Below are 25204 nucleotides of genomic sequence, written 5' to 3' on the forward strand. Positions count from 1 at the left end.
CCGCACTTGATATTCTACAAGTCTTTGACCGTGCATTTTCATCCTCTCATCACAACAACATTAATTTGTGCCAATTTACTGAGACTTCAGAATAAGTGAAAAACAGTCAACCTACCTTTCCATCACTGCGTGGCTCTTTTTCCATTTCGGCATCAGACGGCAGTAAATGCGGAATTAGGACGCGGTCCCACTTTGAGCACAATATCAACCTCTCTGCCTGCCTGCCTGCCTGTCTGTCTCTCTGTCTTTCTGTCTGTCTGCCTCTCCCCCGGAATCGCGAGTCAATTTAGTCCTGGCAGTAAAGGGAAAATCAGTTTATCCGCGGACAACACTTACGAGGAGCCTGCACCGCTTGGCTGTTTCAATCTTGTGAGGAAGCGCCTGCCTGACAGCGCCTGATAAAGTGAAGATTTACTCGCGGACAAAGTCAGGAGCAATCCCTCACACTTTAGCTTACTCCATCAGTTTCTGTGCGCTCTATACCGGCCCATTGATTTAATACCTCTTCAGGTCTGGTGGCAGGCCCCCTCCCTCCATAAACGGACTCTCTCTCTCTCTCTTTCTCCCTCTCTCCTCCTCTCTCTCTCTCTCTCTCTCACACACACACACACACACGCGCGCGCGCACACAAAGAAAGTACAACCTATAAAGAATGACATTTCAGAAGACTTATTAAGGCGCCACGGCAGCAAAATGTTATATACAAAATATATTAGGAAGCATAAACTCATTATAAAAAGCGGAATACTGTAGGACCGTGTGTATTGTAAAACCTAATTTCAATGCTCTATATAAGCTATTGTACTTTAGTATGCCAAAGTTAACATAATAGCAAAGGGAAAAAAATCACTTGACAGTTGAAATGATGGCGGCAGAGGCTATTTCTGTTTTTAACTCGGATTCACTGGGAGCGTGGTAAATTATAAGGGGCGATGATAAAACTAAATATTATGTCTTTGACTAAAATTGGAGCATTTGACATAAATGAATGTGATAATAACCTACCGTTATAGAAAGGTGATATTGCGGGGAAAGATGTGCGTAAAACGCACCGGTCCGGCGATCAGTCCTTGGGCACCCCGACGAGCAGAGCAGGATCTGTAGTCTTTGTAGAGACGAATGAAATCATCTATTGTGTCGAACGAAACCTCTTTGGAACCTATGTCTTGTCATCTCGCGTCTGGTCCAGCTGGCGTGTGTCTGACCGGGTTGCTTCATTAGATATCCGCATCCCAGAGGGTACCCATCGATGCGCACTTATAAGCTCTCCCTCCCTGCTTCTGCTGATGCTGCTCCAAGATATATAATTTCAAATTGTCGCTCTTTCTCCTCCCAGCAGAATTTCCTTTTAGACCCGATGAAGTAATTGCTCTGGATCCTGCAGGAGTTTTGTAGACTCAAGGGATAGGCTACCTCGAGTCCTTGTCGGTTGGCATTGGTTAATGTGTTCTTGGACTCAAGAACCCTTTGTTAGTGCGCAATAAGGATGTCAATATAGCGCACTATCGTCTCACATTGGTGATTCTTTCTGTCCAATCAGATCTAAGGAGTTATGGCATCAAAGTATAGATATCCTAGGTTGCGTAAATGAATGACTTGTCTCAGAAACGCAGTCTGAGTGTAGCTTAATGAGTTTAGCTGTAGGTCACTCTGCTTGATCAATTATCACAAGTGTTATTGACTCCAGACTGAGACTGTTAACCTAACCTTAATTATTATTTTTTTTTAATGTGAATGAAAAAGCTCACATTTGTTTTTATTTAATGGCTAATATTTTCCTTCTATTTAATTTAAGTCAATGTTTTAAGTAGGCTACTAGAAAGTATAAGACAAAAGTCTATTACAGTAAATGCCATAGTAATCTACCGCACAATAGGCTACAGTCTGATTTACTCAAGCTCCCGTGATGCACCGCGAGTTACGTCAGAATATTGCGACCCAACCAACGTGGAATTGCGGCGCGGATGTACCGCAGAGGCGCAGCGCAGCGATATCGTTATCTAGATTAAATTTAACACATCTACAACAGTGCGGACGCTCTTTAAACCTCAATCTGCACCTCATTGGTTACTTTAACGTTTCCGGAAGACGTTTGAACGCGGTATTTTCAGTGGAGTTGCAGTTTTTGTCCCCAGTCACGGTTTACTTTGTGGAAAATGAAGACTCTCCTTGAAGAAAAGTCAGCCAGCTTTCTGTTAGACGCGTCCTTGCTGTATAGGGACACATGTCCGGAGCTGTCCCGGTTCTTCCTGTAAGACACTTTGATTTAAATCCTGCATGAATGTGACTTCCACAGCCGAGTCCCAACTTTGTGTCCTGTATTGTTGTAATGGCAGCATAAAGGCGCTAGGTGGAGGCGCTCGACCAGTCTTAGCGGCTCACTTCCTGCTAATATGTTTTTGTTTTTTGAGTTTAAACAAATAACTTACACATTCACTTAGTGAACAGTAGCTTGCATATGAAACCATACGAGATATACATATACACACACACAGCCGATGTATCCTACGTGTACAAACACATGCATAAACAAACTTAACACAACAGAAAACAAAAAGAAACGGACCTTTGAGGGGCTGACAATATGAACAGGCCAGTTGTCAACGGACATAATTTAAATAGCAAGGTTAGACTGTAATTTAGAATGAAAGAGACTTAGACATGACTTAACATCAGTTATGAAGGGACTGCTTATTCTTATATAATAGCTTGACTTCCTGCTAATAGGTTTATACCTGTGTTTATGGGCTGGTGATGGTAGTAACATAATATAGTGAATCAAAAGTTTGTCCCAGAGTAATGTCTACATACTTACAACAGTCCAAATGAAAACAACAACAACATTATCTCAAATTAATTCTGTAGATGTTAGTAACACAAAGAGGCAGTGGTATATTACAACAGATTTGACATTTCACCTGTTATCACTTTACCAACAGCTATCTTTACCGATTTTTTTAATTAAAAAAAATGTAAAGTTCCGTGACTGCATCTTTCATGGTTAGCAGGCAAGGGCTGTAAAGTTGTGTGCCCCTTCCCTACTTCCTGCCCTCTCGGATCACACCCACTTTTTAAACTTGACCTTCATCTCGATCTCAACTACACACCTGTAATGTTTGCTGACTGTATCTTGCACGGTTGTGATTCTGTTGCGGTGACAATCTGGCCACAGACAGACATATGAACACCTTGTAAAGATACTCCAAACTGCCTCTTAAGTAGTTCCCACTACAGTTGTTGTCTCCTCCCGATTTGATACTAGTTCTGCTGTCGCGGCTGGTAAATATTAACTCAGCAGATATGGGAGTTGTTTATTTTTAACATTGAATTGTGTTTCTTATTATGAATAATGATTGTTTAGTTCTAGTGGCTGATGCATTTGCAGAGTGATAGACTGCATTGTTGAGGTCACAGCACCTTCCTAACAAGCATATAAATGAGAATAACACGAAGAAAACAAAGTGCTGCAAGCCAAGACAATCCCTCTAATCATCGAGAAGAAGAGCCAGACAGTCTGTAAACCTTTCCTCCTTTATCTTCTGCAAGGTTGTCAAAAACACCCCGAGTACAAAGTCGCTCCCAACTGTCTCTATCTAATTAGCCTCTGGTAGTCAAGTCCTTTCATTCCTATTAGAATAAAGCACAACAGTAATTAATGCCAGTTTCTAATTTTGTGTTATCATGTACAGTTCACTGCTTAGTTTTTTTTGCTTTCGCCAACATAGGAATTTATTCCATATTTTGCTCTGACGGCGTATCCCACACAGTGGTGATTGCCTTATTGTGTGGAAAGCTGAAAGTAATTTCAGGAGAAATCCGTGTGTGTGTGTGTGTGTGTGTGTGTGTGTGTGTGTGTGTGTGTGTGTGTGTGTGTGTGTGTGTGTGTGTGTGTGTGTGTGTGTGTGTGTGTGTGTGTGTGTGTGTGTGTGTGTGTGTGTGTGTGTGTGTGTGTGTGTGTGTGTGTGTGTGTGTGTGTGTGTGTGTGTGTGTGTGTGTGTGTGTGTGTGTGTGTGTGTGTGACCCTGCACACTCAGAGGTGTACCGTATGCTCAAATTTTCTCTATCATAGTTTATGTGGGTATTAATGCGTGTAAAGTGCGTGCGTGTGTGTGTGTATGGACTCCTGTGGCTCATGTTTGAGTTGGACCCCAGCCATCTCCCTGTATCCTCCTCCGGCATGTTTTCTCTTTCACCTGAGCCAGGAAATCTGTGGGCAGAACCATGAATGGAAACAAAAACAGAGGTTTAAATGCTGAAACCTCAAGTCAGGGTCGTTTTACGGATGTGTGTTAGCCGACTGCTACTTGCTCGCTACGTTGATGTGTTCCCCAGATTCCCTGGCTATGATGAGCTGTGGTTATAGAGAACATTTTTACCACATTTAACTATGACCATCTGTCCAGCAGGAAAGACACAAACCTGAAAGTTTAGACCACAGGCTGGATGCCCTGGTTGGTTTCATGCCAGTGTGCTTGGCAGAGAAGACACAATAAGCAGCCGCCCGAAGTTTGGTGATCTAATAGACTACTTAATTTTAATCTCCAGCCAGAGTGATAATATGGAAGGCGTATCGGGAGGGAAATTACTGTTAAGAATGAACATTTCAGATAGAGGTCTTGGACACAGTTGATCAGTTAAATGAGGGGGAAATGAAAATGTTTTTTTTCAGCATCTAATCACATAGCTGGCATACAAAGTCAGTGTTTGTTAATGTTTTAGTTTGGGGGTTTCGAGTGTCTTTGCTTTTTTCAGTTATGGTTTTGGTCATGCATCACTGGAGTGTTAGTGCATGCATGTGAGCGCTCGCACACTACTACACATATTGGCGATCAAGCCACTGCCTCCTGCCATTGTCTTCGCCTTCTGTCAGGCCAATGATGACTGAATGTGTTTTGTATGTGTCAGGGTTACAATTGTTTTTAAGTTTTTTTGTTGTTCTTGGTTTCTGTTAAAAAGGAAATATTGACTTCTAGTTAAGGCTGTCATGAAATGATTGCAGTCAAATGTTAGCGGTCTATTTGTGTGTGGTAATCTCAGAGTGTATTTAGTGACTGTGACAGCTTGTTTCATGTGTGTGTTTTGTCCTTGTGTGCGAACTGACGTCAGTTTCATTATGGCTCAAGTTGCCAGACCACTGAAACTGTTTTCCAGTAAGTTCATAATCATAGTTGCGTGAGCGGTAACAGGAGCCTCAGTGTTCTGATAACCAAAATATGCAAGATGTCTGCTGGACAAACAATATCACAATGAGTCTGCTTGAAAATAGCCTCTTGTGCTTTTGTCCGGCATTAAATACTGTATTGTATATCTCTTCATACCCGCATGTTGTCTATGTTGATACAATATATCAGAGAAAATTGAATATCAGCCAATGGTATTGGAGGTTGGATACATCTGTGAAGGTCTGTGTTGCGCAGGCAATAATTAAAGCAGAGTAGGCTGCAACTATTGTTTTATATAGGATAATTTGACAATATATCTCAGTCAATTAATTTATTTTGTAAAATGTCTGAAAATAGTGAAAAATGACCATTATGATTCCCAGAGCCCAAAGTGCCATGTTTTGTTTAATCCTAAAGCCATGCTAGCGGCTCTGTGAGGCTGTTCTGCGATGCTCACAATGCACACATAACTAGGGATGGGCATTGAGAACCTATTGTCCGATCCATTAGTATCATATACGCCTTTAAGCTTATCAACTTATCGATGCTGGCGTGTTTTTTTGCGTGCATTGCAAAACAATGTTGTGCAACAAGAAGGAGTCATGGCGGAGAGGAAAAAAGACGGCTCAAAGCGTGGCTTCATTACACAATAAAAGCGGTCAACAGTGCAGCTTGTAATGTCTGTAAAATGCCATCTGACGCTCTACACACAGGTGCCACTGCTTCCCAACCTAGGAGCACGCCTGTCACCATGGGTATATATCCTGTTAAAATAACATTAGGCTTAAAGGAGTTTTTTATGTGGCTAAGAAAACCTAAATGAAAACAAATGCTTTACGAATATTTCACAGAGATACACACTCAAAGATTATAAAACAGTTGCGTTTGTGCGTAAAACCTTTTTTTCACACAGAAAATTCACTGAGTCAATAAGGGAATTGATAAAGCAGAATCAATATTGACATTGGTAACAATAAAACCTTATCAATTCACATCCATAAACATAGCTGTGTTTAGCGTGAACATTTATATCACGTGCACCATCTTAGTTTATCGCATTAGCATGCTAATATTCGCTAAATAGCCCCAAACACAAAGTCCAGTTGAGGTCAACGGGAACGTTGACAGTTTGACTAGACATTGGTGCTTAATCAATTCAGGGAATTGCAAAAGTTATTATGATTCATCCTTATGGGGGGATAGTCATCACATTTGAAAATCGGTCAATACATTTCCCCACCCCACTGCCAGCAGCTCTTGAGACTTCTTTGCCCTCACCCAACCTATAAACTACTCGCGCTCATCTACCCTGGTACTGTATCTATCGTCTTACGGCTCCTCTCAGCAGGAGCCAGCAGACTTCTCCACCCGCACAAGCAAGCTCTAGACTGGGAGGCACCTGTTGGCCTCTTACTCTGTCACATCCAGCTGATAAATGGGAACCCTGCCAGTCTATGCTGTAGGAGGATACAATATCTAGAGTGTTCACTAATTGACGCTGACCACACCACTACCTAGCCCGCCTGCTGTGTCTAAATATCTGAGTTACCAGCACCAGTGAATGTTTTTTAATATGCCAGCAGTTAAACTGTTTTCCCTGATGGTAGCAATAAAACGTTCACAGTGCTTTTCATTTTGCCCACTTTGCCTCAGCCAGCACTTCTGTCTCTAATTATATTATTACACTGTATCCAACAAGGCCCCCTACTCCCCATCCCTTTGCATCTTTGTAGGCTCCCTTGATCACATCTCCCACTCGTCAGCAGTTCATTATGTATGGCCCATATCTTCAGTGTTCATCACCACCACTAAGTGTGCACTTAAAAGGAGATGCATGACAAATATGATAATAAGATTAGTGCAGTGGAAGAGGTCTTTGCGGTGTGCAGTTTCTGAGTGTTGGCTCATCGGGGGGGCAGCGGGAAGAAAGATTATGGGGGAAGCAAAACTCCCAAAGAATCCAATTCCTTCTTTACCCTTGAGTCATCAGGGGTCTGTTCATAGTCTAGAATTTACTTTTTCACTACTGCAAACCAATGAATAATCTATGTCGTTTTGTGTAGTCACAATGTATTTGTCAGTGGTGTCAAGTGCACCTAATGATCATTGATTATCAACAGTGAAGCTGCTTCCTCAGGAAATGTATTCCAAACCTTTCTAAAAAAGACTTTTGTATCAGCTAAGAATGATGAAAAAGGGTTTCTTAGCAACTTACAAAAGGGTTTTCCGGGAATTGTTAGAGGCCTGCGAGTCATTATCTGTCCTACAGAGTCACAATCCATCACGCTGAGAACAACGGTTCTTCATTTCCAATATTTTCTGACAGGGCTTCTATATAATCTGTAGTCCAGTCACTGATTAATAAATTGAGGGGGGGGGGGGGTGTCAAGTGACAGTGACTCAGACATGAACGATGACAGATACGGAATGTTGCAACTCTTGTTCACCCTGTGCTGCATACCAAGCAATATAATGCACTATCTCACATGTGAGGTTGTTAGGAATGCAAGTGGAGAGCGCCGACAAACCACTGCTGCCAGACGCAGCAGCAGCCAGCAGGTCAACGCCAGATTAAAGTCGACCCCCCCCCACCCCACCCCCCCCCCCCCCCCCTCCTCTCCATAAACAGCCAACTCTATTCCTGCCACACGTGCAGCTGGACAGTAAATTTCCCCTCATCGATTTAAGCCCAGGGCTAATTTTAGCTGGACTTAGCAGTGGCTTAGTTAAAATGTTTGCACAGATATCTCATTGTGAGCGTTCCAAATTTGGAGGCATGAAAAAATATTGTGGAGCTTTGTCCTTTCCCCCTGTTTGGGAGAGCCCTGTGTGCTTGTCCGGTCGCATGTTTTCCACTCCACATAATGGGAAAGGCTTTTGCTTGACAAACTTTATTTGAAAACTAGAGTTTTGACCTTGTACTGTGTTTATTTGCAGGTATTTAGCATAATTTTTAAATGCCCAATTTCTTTCACTAAAGTAATTCAATTATGTGGAACAAAATTACTCCAAATATCCTTTCTCCATCACTTAACATGTTTCCAGTGTGTAAGGAACTATCCTTATGCAAATTGAGAAGGGCATTTTGAAATAAATTAATATTCGTGTTGAATTACTTATAAATGCATTTCTCCAGTATTTTAGAGAACCCAAAAACTTTAATTTATTTAAGACAGGCTGTAATTATTAAAGTTTTACTTATTATCTTGTACTAATTGTTTTTAACATTATACTCAGTTGCTGATTAATTCTCATCTGTTCAAATGTCTCATCTCGTCTCCTCTTTTTCTTCCCTAGGCAGAGGCCTGTGAAGGCTAATGGTAAGTTAAGTGACCTGCACATCCTTGAAGAATCTTACTTTTTAAATTATATGTTTTATTCTAAACTCATTTTGGCATGATTTCATCAGTGATGCAGTAGAGTTTCACAGCCACAAAGAGCTGAATGCAGTAGTAGGTAGGACCTTGTCACAGTCTTGTCAAGGTTGATAAACCTCACTAAACCCTCAGCCAAACACTGAGTCAGCCAGCTGTTGCAGACTGCCTGGTGGGATAATACACACGCACACACACACACTCACAGACACACGTGCACACACACGCACAGGTCCATGCCATCCAAAACCACATCAATAAGTAGTGCTGCCATTTTGTGTTCAGACTCTCTCTCTTCTTCTTAGCATCGCCACAGCAGAAATCCTCCTGTCTGCTGCAGAGCACCTTGGTGTGTCCGTACTGTTATCAGTGGCTGCAGCCAGACAATCACCGGATGCGGCTGCGGCCCAAGCAGCGTCCATCAGCGCGGGTGCAGAGCGTCCTGCGCAGGAAGGCCAGGGGCAAACGACTCAGCCTGGTGCAGAACAATCTGCTGCAACGCTTCAGAAAGTCCTCCTCCGTACTGGTGAGGAGACAAAACACTAACACACCTGGTTATGTATTGTGCTGCACTGCAGCATATTGTCCTTGTAGGGAAACACCAGGGGCATATGCCTGAATTGTGTCCTCAGCTATATGGTGTTGAGCTGAGGGAAGGTACGGGCAGCTGGGTGGTTTTTATAGCCTGACAGATGCTGATATTTAGGAATAATTACTGCTGGAAAACTGTGTAATGTCACAGTTTCTAATTTACACCAGGAATTTTTGAGGATTATGTACATCAGCCCTGTTGTAGAACACTTATTCTGTAGCTGGTGATGACCTTTAGCCTATAAGGAGGAGGGACAGAATTTTCCAGACGTGATCAAACATATGTCACATCATTTATCTATTATTATAACACAACAAGGCCTGCATTGTCTCTTAATGTATTGCATCCAGTGACTGCTGACATTTAGACTGATGAAGTTATTTGTATTCATGCCACAGAAAGTGTCTGGTTTTATTATGACGCTCCACTCATCATTACAACCTTTACAGTTGTCCCATTAAGCTTAACTGTCAGAGAACTAATGCAGCCAGACGTTACAACACTCGTCTATTCCCTCCCACAGCCCCCAAAACGAATAAAGCGGGTTAGGGCTGGGCAGTAATCCAGTATAAATTATCATCTTTCAATGGAATCATATCATGATGAAATCCTATATAAAGAAATACAGATAGACAATTACATTATCTAAACTGATAATAACAAGCACACACTTACTCAAATTTCGCAGTTTGAAGATTGGGATTTTGTTTTTACATCACACCATTTGCTTACACGCATGTGAACATAAACTGTGCATTGCTGGAATAGATATAGTATTTTTTTCTGTATATAATTTCACTTAAAGTTAAGTTAATTTGGCTACTACTCAGTACTTTTCATTTGTCAAGTATTTAATTCACACAGTTTATACAAAAACAGACTGCATTATGTGCTTATTTCATAGAGACTGTTTATTTACTGAATTACCAGAAAACATACTATATCGTGAAATATATATTTTTATTGAGATTAATGGAATGACCTGGATCCGGGATAGAAGATCTTGTCCATAACACCCGACCCTATAGGAGTCCTTTTTAACTGTTCTCTTAATGGATGTGGCACCAGGCAGAGATTGAATGGAAAGCTTATTTTGGCCAGCTGATAAGCCCAGTGGTGGAGCTTGTGGCAGTAGGGTCACCAGCCCCTCTGGTGATCTGACATCAGCCCTAATAAAGAGTAGCTCCAGTGGAAATGCTGCTGCCTCATTAAAGTCTGGTATAGTTCATTAAATATGCAGGTATTCACCGCACAAGGCACTCTGAACCCACACTATATATCAGTTGACTGTGAGGGCAAAGAAGGAGACAGAGATGGAGAGTGGGAGCAGGAATATAAAGGGTAGTGAGAGAAGTGGATGACTCAGAGAATACCAGGAGAGTGAAACAGAAAAGAGGAGTAGAAGGCAGATAGAAAGGTGAACAAGTGTAGTCAAATAATGAACTGCAAGAGAAAAAGTTGTCATCTTGTAACATGATTTAGTATGGAGCGGTGGCTGTGTGCTCAGTCCTGTTGTACTTCTATGGTGAAGGTCAGATCCAGGGTCTGATAGTGAAGTCACCTGGAGAAAGTGATATGAGAGAATCTTGACGTAGTGTTTTATGTTTTTAGCATTTATCATGCACATGCTCTTTATACTGTTGGGGACATGTCCCCTGCGTGCCCCCAAGGATCTGCACCCATGTTAATAATATACTAATGAAATAATTAACCAAATGAAAACAATCTTCTTTTTTTACATAGGCCCCAATACAGAAAACCTGAGAGACAAGAGACTTTTTAGTCTGATCCAAATTGTTTTCTCTCCTGTGTTTTAATGACTTAAGAACTTTTTTTATGACTTTTTTCTAAGTGTTTATTGTTGCAATACTCATTTCGGCAGTGCAATGATTTAGATCAGACTTAGAAAATGGATCAGCTAAGAAAAAATCTCACTTGCCTCTCAGGGCTTTCCTACCCCAAGGTATCCAAATTGACCTTGGATAGAAGAATGTATCTACAGTCTTAACAATAAAAGCAATATTCCGCTGCATCTGAAACAGCATTAGTGCTACACCATCATGGATTTTGTCTAATTATGTTTCCTAATTAAACATGATTTAATTAGGAAATATGCTAATGGCAGAAATGTTCTCATTCCAGAATCTTTATTAGCGATAATATATAATGTTAAGTGGTGTCATGTCAGGTAGACTTTTCAAAGAAAACCCACTCAAATCACTTGTTTACATCTAGCTAATATCTCTTAAGACCTTGGAAAGGAATTTACATACAAACATGCTGATAGAATTATGAATAACTAGTACAACTCCATCCTAGACTTAAAGCCATTAACTTTAACTTGCGTGACTCATCACAAACAAACGCTTAACATAACTGTGTTGTGTGTTGTACCCTGAAGGCCTCTCTTACAGACACTCATCTGTGACTGTGCACTTACTCATTTGTCAACAGTGTTTTGGTCATGATGAAGAATGCTGATGATCGTTCGTCACGTGACTTGCTAGTAAACCCAATACACCCCGAGCATGTCCTCACAGTATTTTTACCCTCTGTTCTCATGGTCATTCGCCTGTAGTCCAGCCACATATCGGAGACAGCATACACCTGTGCCTGGCAGAGGGGTGATAGCGAGTTGATACCCTTAAAATGCAGAGTGGTGGAGCAGTGAGATAAGAGGAATGTGGACCGCTGTCCTGTCTTTGCCTCACTAGCTCCGTGCTGATGAACAGAGCAAAACAACCCTGACAGGGTGAGACGCTCAGCACAAGAGCCTGAATAAAGGGATTATCATCCAGTCGTCTCCTCATTAAAGATATAAGCGTTAGGGTAACAGGGTAATCAGATGCAATAGAATCATTTCTTTTTTCAAAGTTGTGGTAATTGTTATTTTCAGAAGAGGCTGTGCTGATTTTGAAAAAAAAAAACATGTCCCCAGACGGGACATAACACACGACAGTGACCCTGAAGCCTTAATTTGTTCTTTTGTTAGCGTTTCATCATTTTATTGTTTTATTTCAGCACGCCAGAGTCAAGTGTTATGGCTGTGTACACAATATTCCGCTCTTCTTACCGTTAGTCACGTGACGCGCTCAGCAAGAAGTGGAAGATTTATGACTCTTCACTAATCAAAACATCCTCTCGTATAAATTTATTGTCACATTCATTCCTTTTATCTGTGCAGGTTTCTACAGACCTTTATTCAAAACAAGGTGTGAGTGTTTACAGATGTAGATATCCACGCTTGCGTCTTCGCTGTTCTTCCAAGTGTCAAAAACTATTCTGGGATGCTCTGGATGGGGGGTGTTGTGTGGGACACTTTGAAGAGCTAATTGTTTTCATGACTGTTTTTTTAATCTTATATTTGTAATAGTTTAAGTAGTTTCTTAAGGCCCGATGCGTTCATAATGTCCTTCCAGTTTCTGTGAATGAAATAGTACATTTTCCAAACGATACTTCTGCAATATGTGTCATTTTCAATACTTTATAACATACTGTGTTGTAGTAAATGTATGTGTTGAGCTTAATGCAATATGTCCCTGACTTAACAAAAATATAAGCATATACACATGACCAGTAGATGCACAATGACATTAATACACAAGGGTGGTGTACAGTTCCAGGGTGCAAATCCCCTTCATTTCACGCCATATTTCTCTACATTTGGGATATATGTATGTGTCGCCCTCTGTGTAGATGATATTCTTTCGCCAACTCTGTGTAGCTATAAATATAAATCGGCTATGTTTATGTATGCTGGGCAAATATGGCAATAAGTTGGACTGTAGCCCCACAAGAGAAGTAGAGACCCTAAATGGAGCGAAAGATAGAACTTCCTCCTCCTCCACCTCCTCCATGCTTTTGTCCTTTCTCCTCGAGCCTGACTTCCCATCAGAGGTGTTTGTTACAACAACAACAAAAAATCAGTGGCCATATACATTAATGTTGTGTTATTAATTTATGCTTAGTGTCTTAACCCAACAGTTACTTCCTTGGGAAATAAAGAGGGATCCTACCTAGTAGCTCACCAGAAGAAATCCTTTCTCTCCAAGACAGATGGATAGGCATGTTTACTGAATGTGCAGTCACGATGCCATTGTAAAACAACACCTGCTTTCAGAATAACAGATGAACCAGGCATGCAAAAAAAAAGTGACAGAACATAAGTGATTGAAGAATCTTTCCCTTTTCCCAGAAGGGCCATTTCTTTGTGACGTGAGTCCAGCCTCTCTTTGTAATTTATGTCAACACTTCTTCTTGACCTCACTGGCCACCTTTCATCCTCTCATCCCCTGTTCACTCTCCAATCCCTCCCCTTCTTCTCCTCATGCGTTTTACCTCAACTCTTGGAACTGCCCCCCCCCCCTACCCCCCAAGACACATTATTGTCATCTTTCTTCTCTTGTCTTCACCACATCCCCCTGTCATATTTATCTTTACTGGAGTAAATGTTGTTCTAGAATGTGCCTCATAAGGAGATGACAAGAAACAGAGATGTCTGGCTGGTGCTTTGCCTCCGTTTGCCCTCAGTGAACAGGAAAAGCTCCACCGAGGCTTTTGACACCTCGAGGTTTGGCAGCGAGTGACAGGATGACACGAGGGGGACGTGTTTGGATAGAGAAAGTCCATGAGGGAATCTGCACCAGCAACAGTGGTAGTGGCCTTGAGCTTTTTAGACACTGGAGACTGGAAACATTCACTCATATCCCACGTGTGTAGGGACTTGTGTGTACTGAAGTATTTTAAGCACGTTAACATCGCATACAATGGAAGCAGCAGTCATGCCAGCTGGATTTGTGACTGACATCCTCATGAAACCTTGGCGTGAACAAAAAAAAAACATGCATAGTGTAACACGCATATCTCTTCAGAATGCATTTATACTGGTTTGTTTTCCTGCGGCACACACACACACACACACACACACACACACACACACACACACACGCACTCAGGCTGAACACACAAACACACACACACACAATAAAGCCTGGGCTAAGACCAGTTACTGCTCTCTGCCTGTCATCATGTTTGTAGCCCAGCTCACAGGGTAAACACCATATAGAACATGATGCTTGATGCTCCATAACAACATGTCATCTGTCAATTAGCCTCTTTGCCGCTCTTCATTTCTCACCACTATTAAAAGCCTACCCCGGAACTTGGCAATCCCTACTATTGGCGCAATTGTTAGTTGGCACGTGTGTCAAGGGTTGGAAGCCGCCACTGTTCAGTTTTTGGATCATCACTCATCAGCGTTTGCAGTGTATTGCTCCTGTAACCGATACTGACAACACAGCACGCATGCACATTAATGGTATTCAACTGTTATCTGTCATAAAGCCACACATGTGCCATTAGTTACCTTTTGTAGGAGCTCCAAATCCGTATCTGTCTCTAAGCTGTAATTTTTTTTATTATTCCTAAACCACAAAATGCAGCTACACCCTCATGCACCAGCTGGATCATCCAGGGACAGATGCATAAAACTATGTGCTTATTCACAACTAAAACTGCGTTTACGCACAGACATAAATATGCAGCATTTATTTATTGATTATTGCCAGATTTACGAAGCCACACATACCCCTGGTTCTGTTTGATAAATCTAAATTGTGTGGAACTGGCCACATGCCTACAAGCCTCTCACAATGTAATACCTTTTATGTCATGCCCACCTTATCATATCATCTGCAGTTATCTCTAATAAGTAGTGTGTTGTACCTCGTGAAAATGTCAAGCCTGTTTGAAGTTTCTGCTCATAATGAAAAGAGAATGCAAAGATTTTGTCAGTGGAAACATTTCAAGGTCCCATTTTGTATGAAGTGAGATTTCCATGTCTTTTTTTAATTATTATTTTAAAGCCGGTTGAGGTGTTGTATAAATACTGCTAAAGTAGAGTGAATACATGCATGTATATTCAGACAGACAGTATGATAAAAATAATGTTTTTTGATCAATAAAGCATATAAACACGTTTTAACAGAAACCCAAAATCCAAGCATAACCCTGGAAAGGATGTGCATTTCATATGCATATGTGACCTTTAATTTTGCGTAAGTACACTCAGCCTTTAGGCAGGGGTTCATTTCTAAATGTAACTATGACTTTAGTCGTGGAGATAAAATCTAGGGGGTGTCAAGAAGCATTTGTTCTCTCAGTTTATCTTAGGATATTTTTTATTTTATGTCTGAAAAAAACCTTATCAAACGTTTTCCATATTGAGATATCGCTGATTCATTGGGTTCCAGATGTTCTTTTAACACTTAATATTATGAATTACTGAGACAAAGGACCCTAAATCATCATGAATAACATTGTCTTATGTGATCTGGCTAACTGGATAAGTCCTGCTCGATGAATCATTATTTAAAGATATCTTTTCTCCAGGCTTTGCTCTGGTTTGTTTTGAGGCAAACCTGCTGTTGTGATGCAAGATAAAAAAAAAATGTGACCTTTATCACCACCAACAGAGAGATATAGAGAGAAACAGATATGACATTGTTTTTTCAAAAAAATATCAGTATGTAGCAACTCTGTATCCAGATCAGGTATCTGTGTGTATTTTCCGGGCAGCCTGCCCCCATACATTGTGACTAAGTGGCTGCCTGTGACATCACACCCGGCCTGCCCTGATCCCCCCGACTGCTCTTCTGCTTTCAGCTTTATTGTGTCGTATTGATGTGTTCTCAAATGACTTTCACACACAGCGCACGCAGATATGTGGTGCTTTTAAGTGCACACGCAGACACAGGCATTTTGAAAGCTGCTACACAATCAACATTCAACACTTGCAAACTTTTGTCAGGCTTATATTCATTTCAGAGATGCGTATATGCATCTAATTCTGTCATTCACTCTTGTTATGCTACTCATCCTTTTCCTCACGGGTGGTGTCATTCTGCCTAGGTCAAACTAATCAGCCCAAGCTGTCCTCTAGCAGGAAGAAGGGAGGGAGGTATTTATGGAGCCCGGGCTATTAATAGAAGGAAGGGTCCATCTGTAGAATTGCTTTATGTCGGTCTGTGTGTGTTTGTGTGTCACTATTTCACAGATTTTCTTCTAATGCTCAAAACCAATATTACATATAATCTCAAGCATGCACGTGAGGGGTGTGACACAAAAGAGCCGGTAGGTCGCAGACAGCAGATGCAATGATTTCAGTGTTGATTAGGTTCAGACTTATCCACAAGAGAACCTCAGAGGTGTTAAACTTCTGACTCCAGTCCTCTCGTTTGCCACAATATTAAGTTACATGTGGTCAACTGGGCACAGCCTCAACTGTATGACACCAAGCTGAAAAATCTCATAGAGTAGTTGGTGTGTTTAGGTGTATCTTGCACTCTTTTACTCATTTAAAAGTCATACTTGTATCCCTGTATGTGGGTTGTTAGTGAGGTATATATCATTGAATGCTGTCTTTTTTATGATTTAAGGGATGAACATTACGTGCTGGTATTCCAATGCACCATGCATAACATTCCAGAGCTAAACAGCCATAATGTGTTATATAACACAAGCATGCTTAAGGTGTAAGACAGAATCCAAAGGGCTCCTCTTTTTGTTTGGATGGGAGTAGGATTAAAGGTCAAGGCTGACTAGGGGGTGTCGATCCTTAACCTGCTGTCTTTTGGCTTTCAAAGGGAATGGGAGATGACACTCTGATTGGTTACATTCATGTTATGCCCAAAAGACCCATGACTTACAAAGAGACTAAATACAACCCCTTTGCACTCAGAATATGCGCTTCTATTACGACTTTGAGCTGCGACCGCCACTGGGTAGTAAGAAGAAGACCAGCAAGGACGAAGAAGGTGTGGGTCCGAGCCAAGATCTCGATACGACCGCAGACTTGTGTTGTACAGTCTAGGGAGCTCAGATCCTAGTAGCTTTTCCTCCTTATTGGTGGGCTTCGTCTGTGCCATGGATGTAAATAAAAAGAGGTGGGCTAGCTGCCCTATTTCATCGGCCGCACAGGTATTTTTCACAGCAGGTGGGGGTCAAAGTTCAGCGTAGTTTAACTTTGGGGGCAGTAGCAAAGCGATCTCAACGAGGTGTGTGCAGTGAAAAGCCATTGTGGCGCGGCGCAAGCCATCGAATATAATGAGTTTCAGAGCACAGCGGTTCCGTTGGCTAGCAAAAGTAGAGTTGAATCCACTTGCCCCATGCACTTGAGACCATGCGCCATAGATTGTCTAAATAGGAGCGAATAAATTAGATTAGTATGAAATAACAAAAATAAACTAAAATACTGTATGAGATGACAATCATATTGCTGAGCTTTTCCAAACAATTACAATTTTTCTTAAACTAAAAAGAATAAATATAAAGAGGGAATACCAAAATAAAGATGTATCTTAACGAGGATATTTTCAATATTTTCACATTGCATTGATGATATTGGATTGTTGATCAATATAGTCAATATATCGATCCAGATAGTGTCTTTACACCCCTAAGGCTGTCCCAATGTGAAAATACACTGTGTTTATTGTACGATTGATTTGATTTTTAATAACCTAATGAAGAGTCATGCTTTCGTCCTCTGACCATATGGTGTACATAGATTTTTCAGAACAAGAAGTCCAATTTTCTGCAAAGAACAATATTCCCCCAGCAGTGTATAGGTCGTTGATCCTCTTCCATATGCTTGACTGGCCTCTGTCTAGGCCTGTCTGCTCCCAGGATCAACAGACAAGAAGTCAAATCTCTCTGTGGCACTGGCTCACGTGTGTTCCTCCAAGTGCAAACACTGCATGGCGAGGGATTAGCGCAAATTAGGCGAGTACACGTGATGGGTGGGATTTCATTTCAGGTTTTCGTGACTTGTCGCCATACCATCATTGTTGTTTTCGAGTGGACAGTGTCACTTTGTTGACACCATCATAGCGTTGAGTCCTTCACTGTGCTTTTACATGCACACGCACACACGCACACATGCACACATGCACCTTCAGTGAGGAAAGGTTTCTTTTCTTAGAGCCTGTCATATCAGCGCTTGAGTTCGGACCAGCTGGTCATAGAGGGGCCACCAGTGGTAACTAGAGGACGAGAGGATAAACAGCAGCAGGTCATTCTAGTTGTAAACATCCATCTGCAGCCAGCTGTTTGTCTGTGTTGTTCTTCTCCACTATGAGCCACATACTAAGGTGTTTTTTTTCCCTTGGCAATCATTGGAGAGTCATCAGAGTTCAAACCAGCACAATATACACTGTTACCTTAATGTCCACAGGCCTGATCACTTCCAGTAGGTGTTACAATAGCAGGTATAGGGCCATTTATACCTGGGGAACAAATAGTTCTTGTTTGAGTATTCACTATCAGTTTCCTGTTGAGGTTTGATTAGATGAACCTTTAATGATCTACAACAGGAAATTGTGTTATTGCAGCAGGAAATAACAGACAGTGCTGATGGAAACTGGTTCAAAATAACAATAAAGCAACTACAGAGTGTAAAATATAATAATACTGCTAATCACAACAATTTAAAGTTCATGTTTAGATGGATAGATAGATGTAGACAGGAAGGAGGTGATAATTGGAAGGATGCATGTGCACTGTGGAATATGTGCATTATTACATTTAAAGAACAAGTGTGTCTTATCTGTTTGTGTTATCAGGTGGAGACTAGACAATTCAATTGTGGTAAAGATGTAGGTGTCTGGTTTGAAATCAGTTATTTTGTGCTATTACTACAGCCTTAACTTGCATTTTACTGATTTTACTAAGAAAAATAAGTATAGCAAGACTTAGGTGTCCATTTTTTAAAAACAAACTCATTTTAGCCTGTTGCCTACAAATATTACGTTACACATCAAATCCAATCAATTTCCAAAGCATGCAATTGTTAAAATGTCCTTCAGGGGTATCACTACAGATAACAGCTACAGATTAAGTAATCCATCGCATTGATATTTTGTAATCTTTATTGTTTGTCAAAATCTTGTCAGAGTCGAGCGGCAAGAAAGATTTTTAAACTCCTCGAGTTAATGCATGCAGGGACTCTAAAGCCTAAATGTTCCTTTCCCCAGATGTTTAGAGAAATGTGTTTGGTATTTTGGCTGTGTTTGAACTGTGTAGTATTGATGCTTTACTTCTCCACCAAGGAAAGTGCCGGAACACTCTGGAAACATTAGAAATTCAATGTTGGGCTTGGGGGTAGTGTCAAAAAGGTCAGGATCGATATCATTTCCTCCTATAGACCTGAACACAGAAAGCCAACCCTTCTCTAGAAAGCTCCAGTGGAGGGTCACTCTACTCACTATAGGCCACTACTCCGAAATGCCTCCATATTACGAGAAAGTCGTGCCAGTGTAGCATCCCTTGTCTGTGCAGTATTAAGAAATATTATACATATTACATAAATCTGTTCCTGAATGATACGTTTGAACATTTTCATCATTCCAGCTAAATTCAACTTCAGTGGATTAAAAACAGCTGCTCCAACTCTTCAACATCATCATAGCTGCTTTGAGTTGTTAAGTCTTTTTTTTATACTTCAAGACGAGAGATAATGAGTTTGATGAAGACGGTTTAACTGTTGAATGTTCTCTTTCACTGTGAAGGAAGGAGTTTAGAAATGATTGAGCAAAAAGGGCTTTTATTTTAAGTTATCAGTTATTTTGCTGAAATTCTCACTTCTCTCTTTTTTATGTGTGCTGCACTATAAATAATATTTTATCCTCCTTGCTTTTAATTGACTTTAATAATCAGATTTCTGCACACAAATAGGAATCGTTCATCACATGACTGTGCGTACAGAAAAAATATTCCTGATATATTCTACATGGAAAAAAATGTTTAAACTCTTTCTGGATTCCAACAATATATTTTAACCATACTTCCATGTGTTTGGAGATGCTTAGATGAAGATCTGACTTTTTTTTTCTTTCTTTTATTCCTATATGGCAAATTTATTTTGCAAACAACAGTCAGTCCAGTTTGGGTTCAAGTGTCACCGCTGACAAAGCGGCAGCAGAGTGCTGGCTGCCCCACAGAGCAGTCGACCCTTTTGACAGTGCAATGGATGACCCACCCATCTTTACAAAGGGGAGTGGCTCCCAATCCCCTTTGTAAAGATGGGCGGGTCAGTTGCTGGGGCTTGGTGTGTATAAAGCTGGCCATGCAGGCTGGTGTAGTAAACACTTCTCACACGGCCACGTAGAAAGAAAGAGGAACTCTGTACTCCCGATACATCGAAACCCAACTCTTCAACGCTCTCCAACAGACACCTGTCAGAATCTGAAATGGCTACTTTCGTGTCGGTGAGTTTTCCGTCTCATCAGCATTCAGGACTGTCAACAGCTTGGCTCAGACTTGCTGACTTATGCAGTGGTGGCTTGCTTTGACCAGTTTTAAGCTTGTGCAACTCTGCAGTTACTTAAGTTTGGGGGGGGGGGTCCTTAAAGAAAAGCCCTCAGACGACACTAAATAGCACTTAACGGTGTATTACATTTTCGACAGTGAGGGAAGTGTAACTGTCTCTCTTGCTCAAGAGTTTAATTATGTACTAGAGTCAGTTTAATCTTCTGTAGCACTTTAGCTTGTCTTGCACTTTCACTCATCACTGAGATGATGTGACTGCTTCTGAATTGTTATCTGCATTTGTATTGTGTTAGTGTCTTAGTTGTGAATACTGGGTAGCAGTTTAATGAGAGAATCAGCAGAATGTTGTGAATGTAAAAGAGTGATTGTGGTGATTACCATAGATGCTGCTTTTCTATCTGTTTGGGAATGTACGATAATGTCTGTAATTAACCTGGTGACGGAGCATACTTTCCCAGCCATAGTCTAGCCACATGTACTATGCCTTTTTATTGGGACATAAGACGGTGGTAGTCAGGAGTGGGATGCCACGAGGATCTCATGAACGGGCAGCTAGCTCTCGTAACTGTCACGAGTGTCTGCGTTCCTAATATAGGGTATTGAATGATAGGGTTACTTGCAAGTTGCAACTAATGATTATTTTCATTGTCGATTCATCTGTCGATTAATTCCTTGGTTGATCAGTTGGATGTCTCGTTTTGTCCACAACTAAAAGTTATTGAGTTTACGGTCATAGAGGAGTAAAGAAAACAGAAAACGTTCAAATTTAAGAAGCTTGAATCAGAGTATTTTTACAATTTTTTCTGTCTTAAAAAATGACTCAAACCAATGAATCTATTATCAAAATAGTCGGTGATTAATAAAATATTTGACGACTAACTGATTAATCGATTAATCTTTACAGCTCCATTGTGTAATCTGTGTCAGGAAACTGCTCAGAATTTGAAATGTAAGGCGCAGTAAAGTGTAAACTCAACTGTTGTGCCGAAGTAGTTGTTGTTAAAAAAAGACTTTCTGAGTAGGCTGACGACTCTTATAGCACCCATACCCTTAATGGGTGAAACTGCATGGCAACAGCCCCACCTTGCCCTCTCATAGGCTAATTCAATGTTTCCCATCTTGTTTTAACTAATCCAGTTATCTTCATCTCTGTATAAACATTAAAGGGTAAAATAATCTCAGGGCTGTTTGGGAGGGGCCAGTGGAAAGAGTCTCAGCTGTTGAGTGAATCATTCCCTGGACCCCATTGTGAACTATTCTTCGCTATGAGATGGCAATAGATGAGTCTGACGTCTGTGATGCTGTAGGCCGGCCAGTGTCACCCAGGGCATATGAACGCCTCTCTTTACAGCCGCATTGCCTGATGCAGCTCGTCCTGCTTTCTGTGTCCCTGTGGGCATTGTCCCTGCAATCCATGTTCAGAAACCTCTAACTCCTGTGTCCCAGAGAGTCAGCTGTGGTTTCATTGGGTTTGTTAAAAAAATAACTGTAACTGTAAATAACTGAAATGACACGTTTCACCCTCCCTCACTTAAGTAGCTATACCGCAGTAGTTGGATACATTAGTATTACACAGCAGTAGTTTCAAGGAGCTTTAAGAAAACCTGCTGAATTTCCCTTCAAAATATCCCCATGGGGAGCTTGTATGTGCCTTCACCGGAAAAACCTTGTTATGTATGAGAGGAATATAGATGCAGGCCATGCAATATTAATGAATATATTCTTTTCCTTTCCTTATCCCAGATGGCCACCTGCCACACTTGCAATATGACATCCAGACACAAAGGAATAAACAGGGAGTTTATAGCTACCCTCTCTAAGACCCACAGCACACCGGGGAGTGCTGGCAAACACAAGACCCCACAGTCGACCTCCAGAGCCAACATGACAACCCCCAAGACTCCTGGCAAAGACAAGACACCTTCTCATACACCTAGGTAAGTTATTTTAAGGTGGTATTCATACCCTCTGAGCTAGAATTTAAGACATAACGTTCCCCGACTAAACTTGGTAGGTGTCACAGACATCTGAGAGGATGAATTGTCAGGCCCATTAGTGTTTGAATGATTACGTAGCATTAAGAGCGCTGCAGCCAATTGTACAGGTGGTACGTGGTGTTGATCATGCTTGCCAGATCATATAGTTCTTAACATTTCTTGCCAACCAACAAATTCTCAAATTAACGTATCTTAACTCTCCATATTTCTCCCCTTTTCTGCCTCTTTCTCCTCCCTTACCAACTCTCTCTCTCTCTCTCTCTCTCTCTGTCTCTCTCTGTCATTCTCTGTCTTTCTTTCTCTCTCTCTCTCTCTGCAGGTCCTCCACCTCTTCTAACACAGGGTCAGGCTCATCTTCCTCCTCCAAGTCTCCTTCCAAACCTAAAAATTGGGTCGTCCAGGGTCTCAGCAAGATACTCTTGCGAGAGGACAAACAGGGTAGTAAGAAGGGGGGCTTGAAAGATTTTCTCTCCTCACTTTGAGTTGCTCCCTTGTCTTTATGTCAACTCTTACAAAAAACAAGGGGTTTGACCCATGTTTGTAACCCGTTTACACCAAAGGCTAAGGTGGAGCGTTGGTTTCCAAGCCGATGTGGTAAGGGTTACAGTTTGCCCACCAACAAAGCTATTGCTGGGCTCTTTGGAATGGCAGTCCTGGTATCCTGAATGCAACAACTGGGAGCAGTGGGCCGGCTGTTTCAACTGTTAATCAGGGTTACTGCATCTTCTGCTCAGACAGTTGGAGGAGAATGCGTCTTTGTCTGCTTTAGCACACGCCCCTTGTAATCTCCTAGACTGGGGATGTTATTTGAAGAGGAGTGTTTGAGGAATTATTCAGTAATTATTTATCAAATGGCTGAAAACTTTGCAGGAAACCCATCTGTGTTCTGTGGTGGCGTGTGTGGCATGACAAGCTGGTTTACATGCCTATATCCTTCCTCCCTCCAGTTAGATTTTTTTTTTTCTAAAGTTACAAGTAAACATGTATATTATACATATATATAAACTATTTCGTATTCATGTTTCTTGATGTCAAAACTTTTGTATTTGAATGTATTTATTTTTTGGCCCTCTCCAGTGGGGAGATGTCTGTGTACATTAATTTGGCAAATGTATATATGTTGTATTTTTTGTACATGCATGCAAATGCTTTTGAAACTGTGCGTCGTCACCAGGGAAGATATTTGTAATTATCATCTAAAATGGGACTCATCAGTTGCTGTTTACATTGAAGAGGCGCATCTGCCTAAATCCTGTACAGAAAGACTTATTGAAAGTCAAGATATTACATTTTCTTTTCATATTTTCTTTTGCTATGTGTTTTTTAAGGGTTCCTCTTTTCAGAATGTTATGTTAAGAACATAATTTGATTATATCAACTGTGTTTTGTACTGCCTGATTAACCACATTTTCCATTAGCTGTTCAATGTACACAGTATGTGTTTAAATCTTGAAATACCTCACATTTGTTTTCCACCTACGCTGTGATTCCCTGAATAAAACCCTTCAATCTATGAAACTCTGCCATTTATATTCTGTGAAATGAGTGCTTGAATATTTCTTATACTGCCACTTTGGCAAGTGTTACAGGCATGTCTCTGCAGATATAGATGTAAATACGTCATGAATCCAGCTGCATTTACTGAGAATGTTTTATTTGTATGTCTTTACACTTAAAATATACCGTATTCATCCCCAAAAAATTTGGTCACAATAGAACCAATCAGTTTACATGTAAAACTAAGGGAGGTATAAGTTAGAAATGAGTGAATGCAGAGAAATTCAATTATATTTTATTTGATTTATAATACCAAATCACAACAAAGGTTATCTAAAGACACTTTACATATAGAGTAGGTCTAGACCACACTCCAGAGGTGGAAGAAGAGTTCTGTGTTCAAAATGTTACTTAAGTAAAAGTATAAATGTATTAGCATCAACATATACTTAGTAGAGTACTTATTATGCAGAATAGCCTGTTTCAGTCTGGTAAAGGTGGGTCTCATTATTATTTTACTATACAGTGTATACTGCATGGTAGGGTGTGACTTTCACCAATAGCAAACAATAATAATACATCATAATCTATAGATAATATGTGGTATAATTTATCTGAATCTGCAAAATAACTACTAACTAAAGTGGCCAAATGAATGTAGTGGAGTGTACAGGTATTATTATTATTATTATTATTATTATAGATTTTGCGACCTGCTCATGGGGGAATTGTGTGTCTGTGAATCATAAATAAGTCAGTAGGGTCTAGCCCTACTCTCTATATAAAGTGCCTTGAGATAAGTGTCTTTTGTTATGATTCGGATCTGTAAATAAAATGTAATTGAACTGAGTAAAAATAATATTTCCCCCTGAAATGTAGTGAAGTAGAAGTCTTAAGTAGCAGAAAATGCAAAGTTTTTCTCCCCCATTACATGGATAAAATCATGTAATTAAGTATGAAGAAAATACTGAACAGAAAGGTGCAATTTTGCGATTCAATAAATACAGAACAATAATAATGTGCTTTGTCATATTTAGAGAAACTACAGTCTTGTCTGCATTCAAAGACAGGGGGCCTGTGAATGTTCTCATTTGCCCAGGTCATCGTTTCAGTCAAAACGCAACTGGATTTGGTTATTTTTTTAAATATTCTAAATAACAAATAACCAAGTCCGGTTGCTTTTTGACTGAAATTGCTTTGGGCATTAAAATGCAGTTTTCAGTCCAGCAGCACTTCACGTGTTACCGCCTGTGTCCT

The 25204-nt window shown here is 40.7% G+C and overlaps 1 protein-coding gene across 1 annotated transcript; it reads left to right on the forward strand.

Moving 5' to 3' along the window:
• The first annotated feature begins 2147 nt into the window (after positions 1-2147).
• Positions 2148-23904, forward strand: rmp24 (ribonuclease MRP subunit p24). Its single transcript, XM_083925558.1, has 5 exons — positions 2148-2251; positions 8460-8482; positions 8842-9062; positions 22197-22390; positions 22770-23904. Exons 1-5 carry the CDS (start codon positions 2157-2159, stop codon positions 22930-22932), a joined length of 696 nt encoding a protein of 231 aa, XP_083781684.1. The 5' UTR covers positions 2148-2156; the 3' UTR covers positions 22933-23904.
• The last annotated feature ends 1300 nt before the right edge of the window (positions 23905-25204 follow it).

This window comes from Echiichthys vipera (genome assembly GCF_963691815.1).
Source record: "Echiichthys vipera genome assembly, chromosome: 13".
In the NCBI taxonomy this organism is placed as follows: domain Eukaryota; kingdom Metazoa; phylum Chordata; class Actinopteri; order Perciformes; family Trachinidae; genus Echiichthys; species Echiichthys vipera.

Coding starts and splice junctions, on each gene's coding strand:
- rmp24 (XM_083925558.1), top strand. CDS start 2,157: ATGAAGACTCTCCTTGAAGAAAAGTCAGCCAGCTTTCTGTTAGACGCG. Junction 2,252..8,459: donor GAGCTGTCCCGGTTCTTCCT/GTAAGACACTTT, acceptor TTTCTTCCCTAG/GCAGAGGCCTGTGAAGGCTA. Junction 22,391..22,769: donor ACACCTTCTCATACACCTAG/GTAAGTTATTTT, acceptor CTCTCTCTGCAG/GTCCTCCACCTCTTCTAACA.